Below are 15,250 nucleotides of genomic sequence, written 5' to 3'. Positions count from 1 at the left end.
TCCTCCTAAAGCTCGTATGTATACAAACATGGCTCAAAGGCAGCCAACTTCAGACAGGACTGAAAAAGCCTAGCTGAACACAGGCTTACAAGATCACTACTGCAAAACTAGTTGGCTGTGGGAAAAAATCCCTCCTCCAAGACCCAGATTTCTGAAGGTATTTGCACACTGACAGATGCAAATGTTGTTCCTGACTTCCACTAAAGTCAAGACAAGACAGGTCAAGAAATGTAGCTGCATTCCCAAGATTCTTAGAAGCCTTGAAAATTTCACCCTGGCTTTTGCTAAATGGACAGCTTCTAACTCTGTCACTTTAAAAAGCCAGATCCAAGTCTGTGGAACAGGGTCAGACTGGGTCTGTAAATCAGTAATCCATCCTCCTCCTCCTCCTCCTCTAATCTCTGGATCTCTTCCATCTCTTCATGCATAGCTGTAAATTATCCTTCACTCCTTACAGAGCTTTAAAACAAAACCACACTCCTTCTATAAGACAGTGAAAAATAGAAATAAGTCTTACGGTGCTGAGGTGCTGAGTTCACCCTGTCACTTTGGTAAGCCCTTTTTCTTACAAGAACCTTTAATCACTGAGCCCAACAGATAGAAACTAATCAGAATGCTGTATTAACATTTAATGAAGAGACTGGAAAAAAACGACTCAAGGAAGATTTTGAAGCAATCTCCAGGTAAAGAGGTCCCGCAGTACCAACAAATTAAATGTGTGAGCAGATGCGTGAAGGCCTTGGTGGATGCTGCCATCTCCTGGTACCTCCTCTAGTTTGCAAACTGTTATCCTTGAGCAAAAGGGACCTGCACATCTTAAACAAGACCATTTTTATCCAGTTATTTGCCTTACTGTTTATAAAGGCAGAAGGAACCACAGAGCATTTACCACTATGCTCTCCTCCTCTGCATGAGCTGTATGATCAGTGGATGAATACATTTTTCTGCAAAGGCTTGCTTCCATGTCACCCCAAAAAATACCACTGGCAGTGGTCTCTTTTTGCTTCCTGAACACAAAAGATCTCTGTCAGTAGTCCAATTTCCAAAAAGTGGATACCAAAAGGCCTGAATTATGGCCTTCAAATATTCAATCTCACTCGCCTTAATAAAACATCCTATGCAGTACTCCATTTTCCTCAGCAGTTTAAGAAGGTGAAAGAAAAAATAAGTCCATAAAACTACAGAGAAAGTTTCTCCACAGCTCCAAGGGGTTAATCACAGTTTATAGTCTCAAGTTTAAGAACTGGTTTCGCTTTTACATTTTTATCTTAGCTAATGCTGAGGATACTATTACTCATACAAATATGTAACCTTTCTTAAACCCTCATTAAATGCTTTGTTATCTATTCTTGTGGCAGCAAGTTCCATCTCTTTACTATGTCCTATTCAGAATGCAGGAGAGGATTATTTTCTATCAATATTAACTTGAACATGTACTTGTCTATCTTCACCATGATCCAAATCAAGCAATTACTACAACAGGATTAAATTTATTATGAACAGTATGGTTCTGCCCACCCAGATAAATGCATATCATAACAATATATATCATATGGCAGGCTAATATTTTTGATACTGATACATAACAGAAACCCATTTAAAAGAATGTAAACCAAGATTAACAGCAGTTCTCAATTTAAAGTGAATGACGTACATAAGCTTCTCTGAAAAGAAATTTGGGCAATTTTGACAGAAGAGTGAGATAATATAGGAAGAAATTATTCAGGAAAGATGAGAGAAATATGAGTAACTTTTTGGCCATTGATTCAAGGGTTCCCAGCAAGTGGTTTACACCACCACAAGGTAAAATGCAGCTGACATTCCCACAAGGCAACACCTTTGATGCTGGCTTCAGCAGTTCCTCTTATCGCCCCCCCAACACCACTTGTGCCCCCATGCCTTAGCTCAGTGACCCTGTTTACAGCACAGACTATTCTCTCTTCCCTGCACCCTGGAGTCCATGCCAACACCACCTCAGGGACGGCACATTGTGTCACGGGACTGCAATCAAATACCTGCAGAAACATGATATTTCTGCAAGCCTAAACTGCCACTGAAGTGCTCTTACCACTAAACTACGGCCTTGGTGAGTCATACTGAGCTTCCTGTTCAGTTTAGAATATTCATATAATTGTCATTTCATCTCATGTGCACATAACCCTGTGCTGCTCAGGCCAACTGGCTTCAATCACTCCTACCTCCAAAAGAAACCCCATTGAGCATCTAGTGCTAAAATAACCCCAAAGCTAGAAGTATGTTTCATGTGGGATCTTAATAAAAGAGTTCAGAACAAAACTCTGATCAGAGTTGATCCGTTTTACAGCTTAAACCCTGCACTTTCACTCTTGCAAAAAGAAGAAAGCAAACTCTGTAAGAAAGCCAGATGAGTTTTCCAGTGGGACATGCATCGGGGATGCACTTCAGATTGCTACTTCTGCCCAAAGCAGCTGGCTAGTGGACAGCTTTATCTCTGCGACCTGTCCATCACCAGAATACGCACTAAAGAGCTTGCCATCCCAATTATCCTGTAGAAGCCATTTATGAAGTATATTCACATGTAGAAGTTAAATGAGGCTGTTGTGGAGAGTTCAATCCTACAATGGTCAAAGAAGTCCAGGGGGTAGCTGCACAAGTGAAAACTGTTAGAGGAAGTCCAAACCCATCAGAGGTCACAGAATCACAGAATGTTAGGGATTGGAAGGGACCTCAAAAGATCATCTAGTCCAATCCCCCTGATGGAGCAGGATTACCTAGATCATATCACACAGGAACGCGTCCAGGCGGGTTTTGAATGTCTCCAGAGAAGGAGACTCCACAACCTCTCTGGGCAGCCTGTTCCAGTGTTCGGTCACCCTCACCGTAAAGAAGTTTTTCCTCATATTTATGTGGAACCTCCTGTGTTCCAGCTTGCACCCATTGCCCCTTGTCCTGTCAAGGGATGTCACTGAGAAGAGCCTGGCTCCATCCTCATGACACTTGCCCTTTACATATTTATAAACATTAATGAGGTCACCCCTCAGTCTCCTCTTCTCCAAGCTAAAGAGACCCAGCTCCCTCAGCCTCTCCTCATAAGGGAGATGTTCCACTCCCTTAATCATCTTCGTGGCTCTGTGCTGGACTCTCTCTAGCAGTTCCCTGTCCTTCTTGAACTGAGGGGCCCAGAACTGGACACAATATTCCAGATGCGGCCTCACCAGGGCACCCTTGACCCGTGAGCACATAAATGCTCATGTTCCACTGACTTCAAAGACAAGGCTACTCCTGAAAGCTTTACTGAGCAACAATTTGGTTTAACAAATGAAGCACACTACAAGTCAGAAACAGTATGTTTGCTGCTGCCATTACCTCTGAGCTCATTGCTTCAACCTATTGCATTGGCCAGCCTGTTCTCACTCTTCTCTTTCATCTAGAAGAACTTCAGGGCACAGATGACCAGTACTCTACGCACTACCTTGGAAGACAGTAATATTTTGAACCCTTGCTTATGGCCACAATTTTACAGAATCACAGAAGGTAAACATTAAGGCTGCCATCTTACCTGCATTATCTTAATTCATTTAGTACAGTATAGTTAATTCAGTGTTAAAGACAATTACCTGACCAGATTTACTGCCATATCTAGGCCAAGGTATCTAGTAACTCTAGTTTAGTCTATTCAATGAAGTAAAACAGAATTATCACAGATTTTTCCTTACAAATTCTGCACTGTGATTATGTACATGATCATGTGCTTCACAGGCAATGTACTGCTGTTTATCTATTGTCTACTGCAATATCTGAGACTAGCATATGATTTGATATTTGCATACGTATTTTGTGATTATTTTAGCAATATCCATCTCACCTGAGAAGTTTAACATGAAATGACATACCCTGCATTTCTTGTGTGTGCATATATGTACACATGGGCATACATATTTCTGTTTAATATCTTCATACAGCAAGTGTTAATAGTTTCAGTACAGATTATCCAGTTTAGAAATCACAAAACTAGAGCTGCTATACACATGGAGAACAATATTAGAAGTGTTATCTTTTGGTTCAGCACAATTGATAAGCTGATATTCAGTTCAAAGAGACTTTTATCCTGGCGATTGGAATATTGAAAAGGTTAGGTGTGTTCATGAGAAAGGCACAGCTGTGTGGTTCCAACCTGCAGCATTTGAAAGGCTGTTCAAGTAAATTGCAGCTCGGTTCCACACACAGACAGATAGATTTGGGTGCATTCTACATGTGGTACATGCACTGAAAAGACTTTAAAAAATTTTGGGAAAGTCTTTGTTACTTTGAAGCATTCAATTTTCACCTAACCTTACAGCCTCTCTTTACAAATATAAAACTTCAAAATAACTTGGGTCATTTTGCTGTAACCAGGGCTAAAAAAAGAATCTTCTACAGAACTTCTTCTAAAAGACTTCTGACTCTGTGAAGATGAGAATAAAACTCAGCAGCCTGGATCTTAGCTGGTGGCTTAGTGTCTAAATCTCCTGTTAAGGATCTGGCTCAGCTCTTTCAGCTGAAATGAAGCCCTTCTGACACTAACAGCAGAACTCCCACTGTCTCCAAAGAAGATAATTTCTCTTTCCAACTTTTCAGCTGAGTATTTGGCTCCACTTTTTTATGATTTCAATATTTTGGGAATGTCTGAGCCAGTGGCTTCAGTTTTCCAAATGCCGGACATGTAGAAGGCATTACCACCTATCCAGATTTCCAATGTCCCAGCCCTTTCTTCAGCATATTCCTCCTGTGCCTTAAGTAATCGTGTGAGAGCATGCATGCATCTGATGCATGTCAGATCATGTCCCCAGGATGTGCATAGGAGCAGATGAATGACAAAGAAGCTACGTGCAATTAGCAAATGTCTTCCACTGGGTCTCCTTTAGCAGTGGGTCTTTCAGGGTAGCTCACCTTCAGCCCATAGTCTGGAAGTAGGGTCTAGGGTGCTCTATAGTATTAGTAGGTCTTAAGGAACTTCAAAGCATATTAATGAAAATTAGCCTAAGTAATGCCAAGTGGAAAGAGGATTAAAGGAAATGGTACTACTTGAGACTGTGTCAGGAGTCAAAGGTATCAGAGGACCCTCAGTCTTTGAAAGGTAACAAAAGCTGGATGACTGTGATTCTTAGGAACATGGAATTTAGGACTTACACATCCTGACTTCATTCTCTCAAGTTTGTAAGAATTAGTTTTACATGTACTCACTTATATGTTTTGTTTACTGAACTGTATTGCCTCACTTTTTTTTTTAACCTTACTTACTGTAGTATTGAAACACCTTTAAGTTTATTAGTTTTAAATTCCTGAATTCTCTGGGTCAAGTGTCTTGAATTTTCTTAGTCCCCAGATCATCCCCTAGCCTTAACAAGCTGCAGTGGTATCCCTTCACTACATGGCTCACACCCACTAGGTAACAAATCAGGCTGACCAGTTACATCTGGCACAGGAAGCCTCAGAGAAAAAGAGAAGGCACAGCTCATACAAGGTACAAGCCTAACTGTGGAGGAGCAAAAGGAGACACCCAGGTGACAGACACTTCTGCTCATTGTCTGAGGCTTGACCCATGCAAGATTCCACTGCAGAAGTCTCCGTGGTACACATCAAGCTGATTTACAGAAGGATAAAGTAAGGAAAAGATGGTTATGAACAGTGATTAATCCTGATTTACAATAGCTCAAACTGTGACAGAAATTGTATCATTAAACAGAATGTTTAAAAGATTCGTAAATTTTGTTTATGTGTTTGTACTTATTATTCCACTCTAGATATCTTTATCATGGAAGCTTAAACAAAATCAGGGGATGGCAATGTGTGACACTGTTGATAACCCGTACCATGAGCAATCTTCCTGTGCTGCAAGAGCACAGATAAGTGTTCAGTAAGCTTTGCCCAATTGACTTAAAGTTAGCTCACACACATTAGGTGTCTGCCTGCCTGTTCATACATCTTTGACGTGTATGTCTGGCTGGTGTGTTGTGCCTGGCATGTGAACTGTGTAAAATACAGTTCACAGGTTTTTATTGCAATGGTACCTTTAGTATCTTCCCCAGCAGGTATTTTACACTTCATAGATATAGCAGCTAATGCGCTGCTCTCCAGTCACAGCATATCACCTCTGTTCAACCCAAACGCTCTTCCAGCTCTCACTCTACTGTGCCAGTTGTACTCTCCATATTACGAGTCTTCCTGATGGAGATTTCCTTCCCAGAGGTACAAAGGACCTAAGCTCAGGTTTGACATTAAGTGTAGTGTGACAACTCTTCACCTGAAGATATTTCTCCTGAAAATCCCTGAGCAGATGAGGTACGGTGGGAGATGGAAGCCCATCAGTCAGAGAGCTTGATGCTTTTCCTGACTCTCCATCAGCCTAGCTAGTCTGAATAAAATCTTTCTACTAGGAGCATCTCTCACTGTAAGCAGAGAGGAAAAAGGAACCATCTCTTAGGCGGGAGTACTGGTTGCCACTTGAAAATTAGCTGTTATTAGCCAATACTAACTATACAATAAAGCCAGCTGGCTTCAGTATTGCTGCACTATGGAGGCAGCATCATAGAGCAGAGCAGTTAAGGCGTGTTGGCCCACTGCCTTTAAAGGGATGATGCTCTTCACCACTCAGGCCTATCAGGTTTCTAACTTACACTGTGAGCTACTGCTAAAAACAATGAAAAGCTCCAAATTGCATTCAGTCTTTGACTGATAGAAAATAATATCACTATCTGTCCTGGTGGTTCACTGTTTATGTTTTGACAGTGGTTTTGACATAATTAGAAGTAAGTAAAGGTTTGATAGCTTCTGTTTGCTCTTACTCTGAAAGCAGTGCAGGCTGTGACAGGAGCTGGAAAGTGAAAGCAGCACCCTGGGAATACGACGGACTTGTCTGCATACGGAAGTTGCACTGCTGTAAATGTAACCCAATCCAGTTAGAGCAAGTCTTTTCTCAGGGATTCCCTAACATATAGTGATTTATAACTGGCTTTTGTAGTTGTAAATTTTCACACTCACGCTTGCAAGCATAAGTCAAAGAGGCAATCCTGCACAGACTTAACTAAATCAGTGGGAAAAAAACCTACTTTTCATTCCATTGATATAACTTGGACACAGAGCAGTTCTAATATGAATTAGATATGACGTTAAAAGTTCACAGCTTCTTGCAACCAGGTAAAAATCCATTTTTGCAAGAAGTCTAGAGCCTGCAGGGGAAAAAAAAGGAATGACAAGTCCTGAATTAGAGCAGTTTAGAGGATCTGTTCTAGTGCCTGCACAAAGACTTCTCTGACTTGGCTCAGGTGGCCAAGAAGGCCAACAGCATCCTGGCTTGTATCAGATACAGTGTGGCCAGCAGGACTAGGGAAGTGATCGTCCCCCTGTACTCAGCACTGGTGAGGCCACACCTTGAGTACTGTGTTCAGTTTTGGACCCTCACTACAAGAAAGACATTGAGGTGCTGGAGCGAGTCCAAAGAAGGGCAACGAAGCTGGTGAAGGGTCTAGAACACAAGTCTTATGAGGAGCAGCTGAGGAAACTGGGGTTGTTTAGTCTGGAGAAAAGAAGGCTCAGGGGAGACCTTAGAGCTCTCTACAGCTACCTGAAAGGAGGTTGTAGCGAGGTGGGCGTTGGTCTCTTTTCCCAAGTAACAAATGATAGGATGAGAGGAAATGGCCTCAAGTTGCACCGGGTGAGGTTTAGATTGGATAACAGGAAAAATTTCTTCACCAAAAGAGTTATCAAGCATTGGAACAGGCTGCCCAGGGAAGTGGTTGAGTCACCATACCTGAAGGTACTTAAAAGACGTGTAGATGTGGTGCTGAGGGACATAGTTTAGTGGTGGACTTGGCAGTTCTAGGTTAACGGTTGGACTTGATGGTCTTAAAGGTTTTTTCCAGCCAAAAAGATTCTATGATTCTATCAAGCTCAATGACTACCTTGCACTCAGTTCCACTCTAAAAGCTTGAATCTGCATATGGCTGCCTGAGCCAGCAAAGAATAATATTTGACTGATCACAACACTACTTCAAAAATCAACGGCAAACAAGAGCAGAGAGATAAATGAATCCAAGGATTTTCAGTGTAAATATGGTGGATATTTAACAGCGGTGTTTGCCCTGGCTGCCATGACAAAAACCAGCAGATTCTAGAATCAACAGCACAGTTGCAATTAAGGTTATATGTTGCCTTGAACTCATCTACTAGTGGCCTGTAGTTCAGAAAATTTTCCTTGCAACCCTTGGATACAGCAATATAGCATGACACAGCAGTACACATGCAGTTCTGCCCATTCAGACCTGATGTGAGATCTTTTCAGAGACCTACACCGTGGACCTACCGACTGGCGTTTCTGAATTAGCAGGACATGTATAGCACTTGGCTAGGCAGCACACAACCACTTGTTTAATTGACATTCTTACCTCTGCAGCTAAGTAGTTTCCAGTTGCCAAATGCTTAAATCTAAACAAGCTATTCCACTGTCCTGCCCCTCCCCGGCAAGGGTCATGATGGACAACCTAAAAGAAGTAGTACAGATTTTAATCATGCTCCTCAAGATCATACTTATATCACTGACATTTCTTACAGCTCGTTCCAAATAAAAATATGTAAAGTACATAATTACAGTCTACCACAGAGAGGAATTCTGTGCTCACACTAATCCCACCATAGATAACAACTACTTACATTTATTTTTTGCCAGGTGCTAGAAAATAGTCCTCCTATTACTTTCCATGTTTTCATTAATCTACTCCCTGCAAACACGATGAGCCAAATTTTGCTTTCAAGTTGACATGGGGTGAATCTGGATCTCAAGAAAGTAAGTGGAGCTGGTCTACACTTACAAAGGCACTACTTAAAAGCAAAACTCAAGCTCTTTTACATTGTTTCATCACTTATACCAGCTCTACTTCTGCCAACACTAAGGGCTACTGATAAATATTCGTTCAAGTTATAAAATATCGCCATTTCATTTGAAATATCCCAGGTTATTTCTTTTTCCCCTTGACTGAGCTGTGGGTCATTTGCTACCTTCAAACCTAGCAGTGCCTGTCTCTCTTAAGGAGTAATCTCAAGTAACTACAAGTGCAATATACTCTATTCCATACAGTCCTTACTCAGATAAAAATCAACCATTTGCCTGAGTGAGGAGCTCTGTTTTAACGCACAAAGTTTGTTCAGCACATAAGAACTTTTGGGTATAGGAGTTACATTACTGTAATAGCAAGGGCTTGAGACATACCAGTTTCCAATGTTCCTCAGTTAAACAAAAATATACTTGCTAGTCGTCATCTCAAAATCACCCCCATTCAGCAACAACACCTTTATTCAGCCTAACTTTAAACAGATGTTGATGTGCCCTGTTGCAGAAGAATGGACTCGATCACATCTGTGATCAGTCATGAATTTCAATTTTCCCTATTGCACATGAAGTCAAATATAAACACTCAGAACTCAGGATACATGAATGTCATTCGATTGGCTTTGATAAAATCACACCATTTACGTCAAGTCTGAATTTGACTCTTCGTCATTTTAGTGCACGTAAATATAGTACAAAAACATCCTCTCTCCACAGACACATAGCAATAAAGTGCCTCTTCAGTGTTCATCCTACACAAATGGCTTCATAAAATAATAATAGTTACGGGGAGGTGTATGATGATATCAAGAGGCTATGAATGATTCATGTTGTGGTAAAGTATTTTTACTGAACCCTGGCCTTCAGGTCCTAAAATATTTATAAAAAGAAAAATATACCTCTATTTCCCACAGTGCTTTAGAACTTGTTGCAGAAGTAGCTGACTGACGTAATGTAGTACGAAGGAAAATGTGTTGTTTCTTCTCATATTCGTCACAGGTCAGAAACTTCTCTTGCTCTGCATGAAACAGCCTAACAACATCTCCCTAAAGTAATATGAAAAAGAAGCATTATTAAGCGCTAGGCAAAGCCACTAGACTCATCCTCTATATCTGTACTAGCTCCAGTGATGTCAACATAGCTGATGTGAAGAAAACATTTATTAGTTTCCTATTGCTGGAGCAGGTACCAAGTGCTGAGCGTACAACCTCCGCACTGAGTCTGGAAATCAGATGAGATAATTCACTCCTGCAGGAGACCCGTGCACTTTTCTGGAAACAGAACTTGTTTCAGAGCACTGCAATGAATAGTGGGCACCAATTAACCTAAAGGTGATTTTTAATTCTAGCTAACTTTACTAAATGGATTTTTTATTTGTAATCTCTCTTAGTATTTAGGGAAAGTGAACAGATTTTTGTATCATCATATTATCTCTTCTACTCTGCAACCAAAACCAATGCCCCTTCTCTATTTCTTCTGCTGGCATCATTTTTGCTTCCTTCTGCCTCTCCCCAAGGCTTGAAACATCTATCCCCAAATGGGTCTAAAAAAGATATACCGTTCTGCCTTTCAAATTCTTTCTCAAAAACTGCTGGCACCTTGATACCTACTGAAAAATAGCCAGTTGATAATGACTTATTAAGGTACAAGTGAGGACAAATGAAATTTATTTCTTTAAAATGAAAATGTAAATGATCTCAGGGAGTGATCTGGAGGCATGAAGCTGTGCAATCCCTCAGCATTTAAAGCTACATTGTCTTATTACAGCTATTGTCATCTTTCATGCCTCACTCCCTTCTGTAAACTTGTTTTACGTGCTTTTAGCATCTTGGCACAAACTGAAGTGTGACAGCTATTCTGTACAGAGCCCTCATCATTCTGGGCTTGAACTTCACCTTTTCTCATGGATCCCCAGTTGCCTCTGGGAGGGGAAAGGGGTTGGAAGCTAGCACAATCCAGACAATCCCACTTTGTATGACAATAACACAAAGGAAAAATATTCTGCCTGTTGAAGGACAGTAGTGAGGGATCCTCAACAGCTCCATAAAGTCCTCATTTCTTCTTCTGTTCACCATGTAATATTTCCCTACAGTAAATATGGCATGATTTTTCAGATTCGAAAAACAATTTTAAAAAAATCATACTTACTCCTTTCAGTACATCATCTCGATAACTACTGAATTTCATGAACAAAGTTATTTTCCAGCTTGTGTTACAGTTGACAGCATTTACCTTTGGGAAAAAACAAAACAAAACAAAACAAACAAACAAAAAAAAAAATCAAAAACAACAATTATAGTCTTAAGGGGTGTTCTTTTCTTTTTGAGGCATTCTGTTCTTCTAAAGGACCACACCACATGTAGGGTGGCAGGAGACATGGCTTAGCTACATATCTGTACAGTTCCTAACGTGGGTCCTGAAGCTCCCAAGTGTTAATAATAACAATGTTGATGTTGGAGAAGATTCAGTGAGCAAAATGCTACTCTGTCTGTTTACATCTTACCAAAGATGACCTAAAGAGCTGTTGGAAGAGGACTTACTCTTACATTGGTGGAAGTTTCAGATACTCAAACAAGCCTCACAAAGCTTTCAGTGCCAGGCAGAACTGTGTTAAGAATAAGTATATTTCATCTTGATTTTTTGAGGCCCAGCTGGAACCAATGTTTAATACTGGCATCTAGCCCATGGTAGGCTCATGGTGGGTTCTGGTTACCAGCAAAGAACAACGTATAAAACATCTCAGATCAGCAGCTACCCCTCCTCCCTCCACTGAACTCACCTCTTTGCAGCCAGGGTTATCTAGAAGTTCAATGTTGCTGGCATGTAGAGGCTGCCCTGCATTGACTGGCATGAGAACAACTTTATCTCCCACAACAACCTGGAAGTTAGAAATAAAATGCAATTTAGACCTATGTAATTATCCAATAAAATGAAGTAACGTTACATTTTTAGAAAATGACTCAAATGCATGCTCTAGGAACGGCACTCAGTGAATTTATTTGCAGACAATTCACACACCAGCTCTGTTCACCCATGCCTCTGCAATTGCTTTGGTTCAAGATTTCACACTAATGAATCCTCACATTCTCAGTAAGCACGTCACCCAGTTCAGCAGAAACTCAAGATCATGAAATAGATACAAACCTACGAATTCCAAGAGCAATTCAGTTCACCTAGAAGTTATATTAACTACTCTTTATCCCATAATATGTACTGCCAGCCAAAAGGCAGAGAAAGCTTAGAAAATAACCTGTAGTCAGACAGCAAGACTCTTTTCCTTCCCTTGCTGTCAGCCAGCTTCTCCCATCAATGTGTCTTTCATTTCCCAAAAGCCTTAAAAATTTGCCTGTGACAAGACTGCTTTAGCCCAATGACTCCCCAGCTCTGTGGACCATCTTCTAGCAAATGTCATGACAGGCTCAGGAGTTCTGCATGAGACTGTATGACTGAAACCTGGAAAGGAACATAAATCACTGGAAATTCAGAGATGAACACACTCCATCCCCTCTGCTGTTATTCCCTAAATGGTGTTTGGAGCCCAGCACAGGCAGTAGGTACACCAGCTGAGAGACCTTCTCTCTATGAGAGAAATTCCTAGCTGACTCCCTGCAAGCAAATTCCCATGCCCTTGCAATTCTTTACCTATATAGACAGGGAAAAACAATATATGAAAATGTCTTTGACCTAAAAAGTGCTTGAGACGCTCATATGGAGAATTCAATTCATACCAGGGGTGGGGGGTCGGGGGGGAAATAAATAATTTTTTTACAAATAATCAGTCCACATAGATTGGTTGGCACTGGGTCCTGGTTTGCTTATGTTGTTCACAGCAATTTTAAGCACACACACATGAAGGCAAGTGACTACATGTGATTTTTGCTATATGAAATGCTGCACAAGCCATGCTTTCTTTAGGAACACAAACAAAAATGCTTTCTGCATTGATCAGCATACTTCCTATGAAAAAGCAGAGCCCAATTCAGCCTAGTGTTAACTTCAACACAGGTGAATTTGGCCCACTTATTGCAGAGGTGAAAAAGAAGATTGCCTGTTCTTTACCAACACAGCTAAAATAAACAGTAGGAAAAGACAGTGTCATCATGCTCAGACTACACATAGAAATCCTATTTGATCCAAGTAATGACACAAAGTTCACTAATGGAACCAAAATAATGACAAGATGCCTTTAAGATACGTTACTTATGCAATACATGCCTGCATGCCATGCTTCACACAGACATTACTTACAGCCCATTTAAGAAGTTATGACCAGACAATTCATTAATCAAAAAACCATCAGGCTTGCATCCTGCAAAGTGGAATCAGGACTTCAAAATTATTGCAAGTACAGAAGGATTATAACAACGCAATTAGTAAGAGAGCACATCACCGAGTGACTTATTTAAAAAGAAAAAAAAAAAAAAAACCAAAAAAAAGGAGGGGCAGCAGGAAGGTATCCTTGAATGCCAGCCTGTGACTACCATGGAAGTAAACAGAGGAAAAGAGACCTATACAGCTACTCTGCTGCAGGCACACATCTGAGGAATAACTGTTATGCAGGGTCATGGTCCCTGTCTCAGTCTCCTACCCTGCTCCAAGTCCACATCAGTAACCTGCCCTCAGTGCTCACCAGCTCTGCCAGCTGCCACAGAAGCAATGATATCTCTTAGGTTCTTTTCCTTTCTTCTTTTTCTTCTTGCTTCAGACCTCCACAGGTGGTTGGGAAGGAAGGGATAGAGGCAATTTTACAGCACTTGTTTCCTATATACCCTCCATCAGTGATGCAGAAAACAAAAGCAAAGTGAAGAGGGAATCCTGTTCTCTTATACATGGCTGCCTTGGGCAAGCTTCAAGTCTGCTCTTTTGAGTTCATCCCGTGCCCTACCCAGTTGATTTCTGTCTCCAAATAATGTCCCGGCATGCCCAAAACACTGGAGGCAGAGCACTCACATGCCCACGTGCCCACATCTCTGCCTGTAGAATTGTACTACATGGAGATTATAAAAGACAGAGCAGTGTATTCCCAAGGTTTTTCTCTGTAAAATTAAAATTGACACCAGCTCTTTCTTCTCTTCCTTAGCTACCCTTGGGCACAGCCAGCCACACCATGCTGTAGACCAGCAGTGGATAATAGTTTGACAGGTCTCTGGGACTTCTTCCTTACATATAGACATTAATTCCTTAAAGTTGCATCAGACACACAGCTTTTGAGGATTTCATTCCCGATTCCTTTGGCAAAACTCTTAGCCTTTCTGGTCTAGATAAGAAATTTCCAAAGAATGATTAAATTCATAGTGAAGCCAATGAGAACTCAGCTTTTGAATTCAAGGTAAACCTACAAGGTCCTTCAGTCTTGGATGCAGTGGAGTTCTTCCTGCACAAGGTGATTTCTAAATTCATGCAACCCTACTTGTCCATGTCTTGGTGGAGAGGGTACATTGAGAGTAGGAAGAGCCACAGTCAACGCTCATTGCATTCTGTCTTCTGGGTGGGGGACCAGCACTGGCATCACTTAGAGCAATTCTGTCATTCATATAAACTCAGTAAGCCCACCTGACAGCTACATCTGCACCACAATCAAGAAACAGGAGCAAATACTCTAGTAGAGGTGTAGTATATCACAAAGACTGGCAGATACAAAAGGTTATATTAGCTGTGAAGACACAGTAGCAGTGATTTCAGTTTGGATAAACTATCCAAGTAGGTTACCGGGCACACCGAAGGCTCCGCTACTCCATCTCCATTGCTTTTATGTTATAACCACATCTGCCAGTGGCACTGCTGACACACTTCAAAGATCGGGAGGATTAACAGAACTTTCCCACAGATGGCTGGGCATTCCCCAAGTCCGAGACCACCCTTCTTGCTGCAAGATCAAGATTTCAAACCACTAAAATGGCAGACAACTGAAAATGCAATCCACACAGAGCTAATCCTGCTATCAGTGCACATTTTGCTATTCGGTCAAACTGGAACTAGCTTTAGCCTTAATCAGTCACATCTTCCATTGAAGGAGAACTGGTATATGTTTAATAAAAGTCTGCATAAAATATTGCAGTTATGCCAATTACTGTAAATTTTCAGCCATATTTTTTCATTACTTTCTTTGACTTGCATAATAATCAGGTGCTAATGAAGCTAAGCTAACCCTCCTTCAGAAAAATAATTTTTAAAATATTTCATAAGGCTAAATAACTGGGATGACTTACCAGAAAACTCACACACATGACTTCCTATATCACAGCTTCCCTCAGACTAAACCACCTTCTTTTCTTTAGGATATATGGCATATTTGGATCTATCTTGTCTGGGTTATCTGGCACAGTAGCAGTCATCCAAGCACTAAATTCAATACTCACTTCTACTGTTCTAAAGACTTTCTAAAACGTGTTTTCTTAGGGAATTCCC

General features: G+C 41.0%; 1 protein-coding gene across 1 annotated transcript in view; it reads right to left on the bottom strand.

The window, feature by feature from the left end:
• Positions 1–15,250, bottom strand: part of ITPR2 (inositol 1,4,5-trisphosphate receptor type 2) — a 268,093-nt gene that overhangs the window by 201,016 nt on the left and 51,827 nt on the right. The window contains exons 6-9 of the mRNA XM_068402385.1: positions 11,622–11,720; positions 10,991–11,074; positions 9,742–9,888; positions 8,403–8,498 (exon numbers count right to left, since the gene is read on the bottom strand). Coding sequence (XP_068258486.1) covers positions 8,403–8,498; positions 9,742–9,888; positions 10,991–11,074; positions 11,622–11,720 — 426 coding nt within the window. The remainder of the gene's footprint in view (positions 1–8,402; positions 8,499–9,741; positions 9,889–10,990; positions 11,075–11,621; positions 11,721–15,250) is intronic.

Source organism: Nyctibius grandis, chromosome 5 (assembly GCF_013368605.1).
Source record: "Nyctibius grandis isolate bNycGra1 chromosome 5, bNycGra1.pri, whole genome shotgun sequence".
NCBI lineage: Eukaryota > Metazoa > Chordata > Aves > Nyctibiiformes > Nyctibiidae > Nyctibius > Nyctibius grandis.
This window is presented reverse-complemented; position numbering and strand designations above follow the sequence as displayed.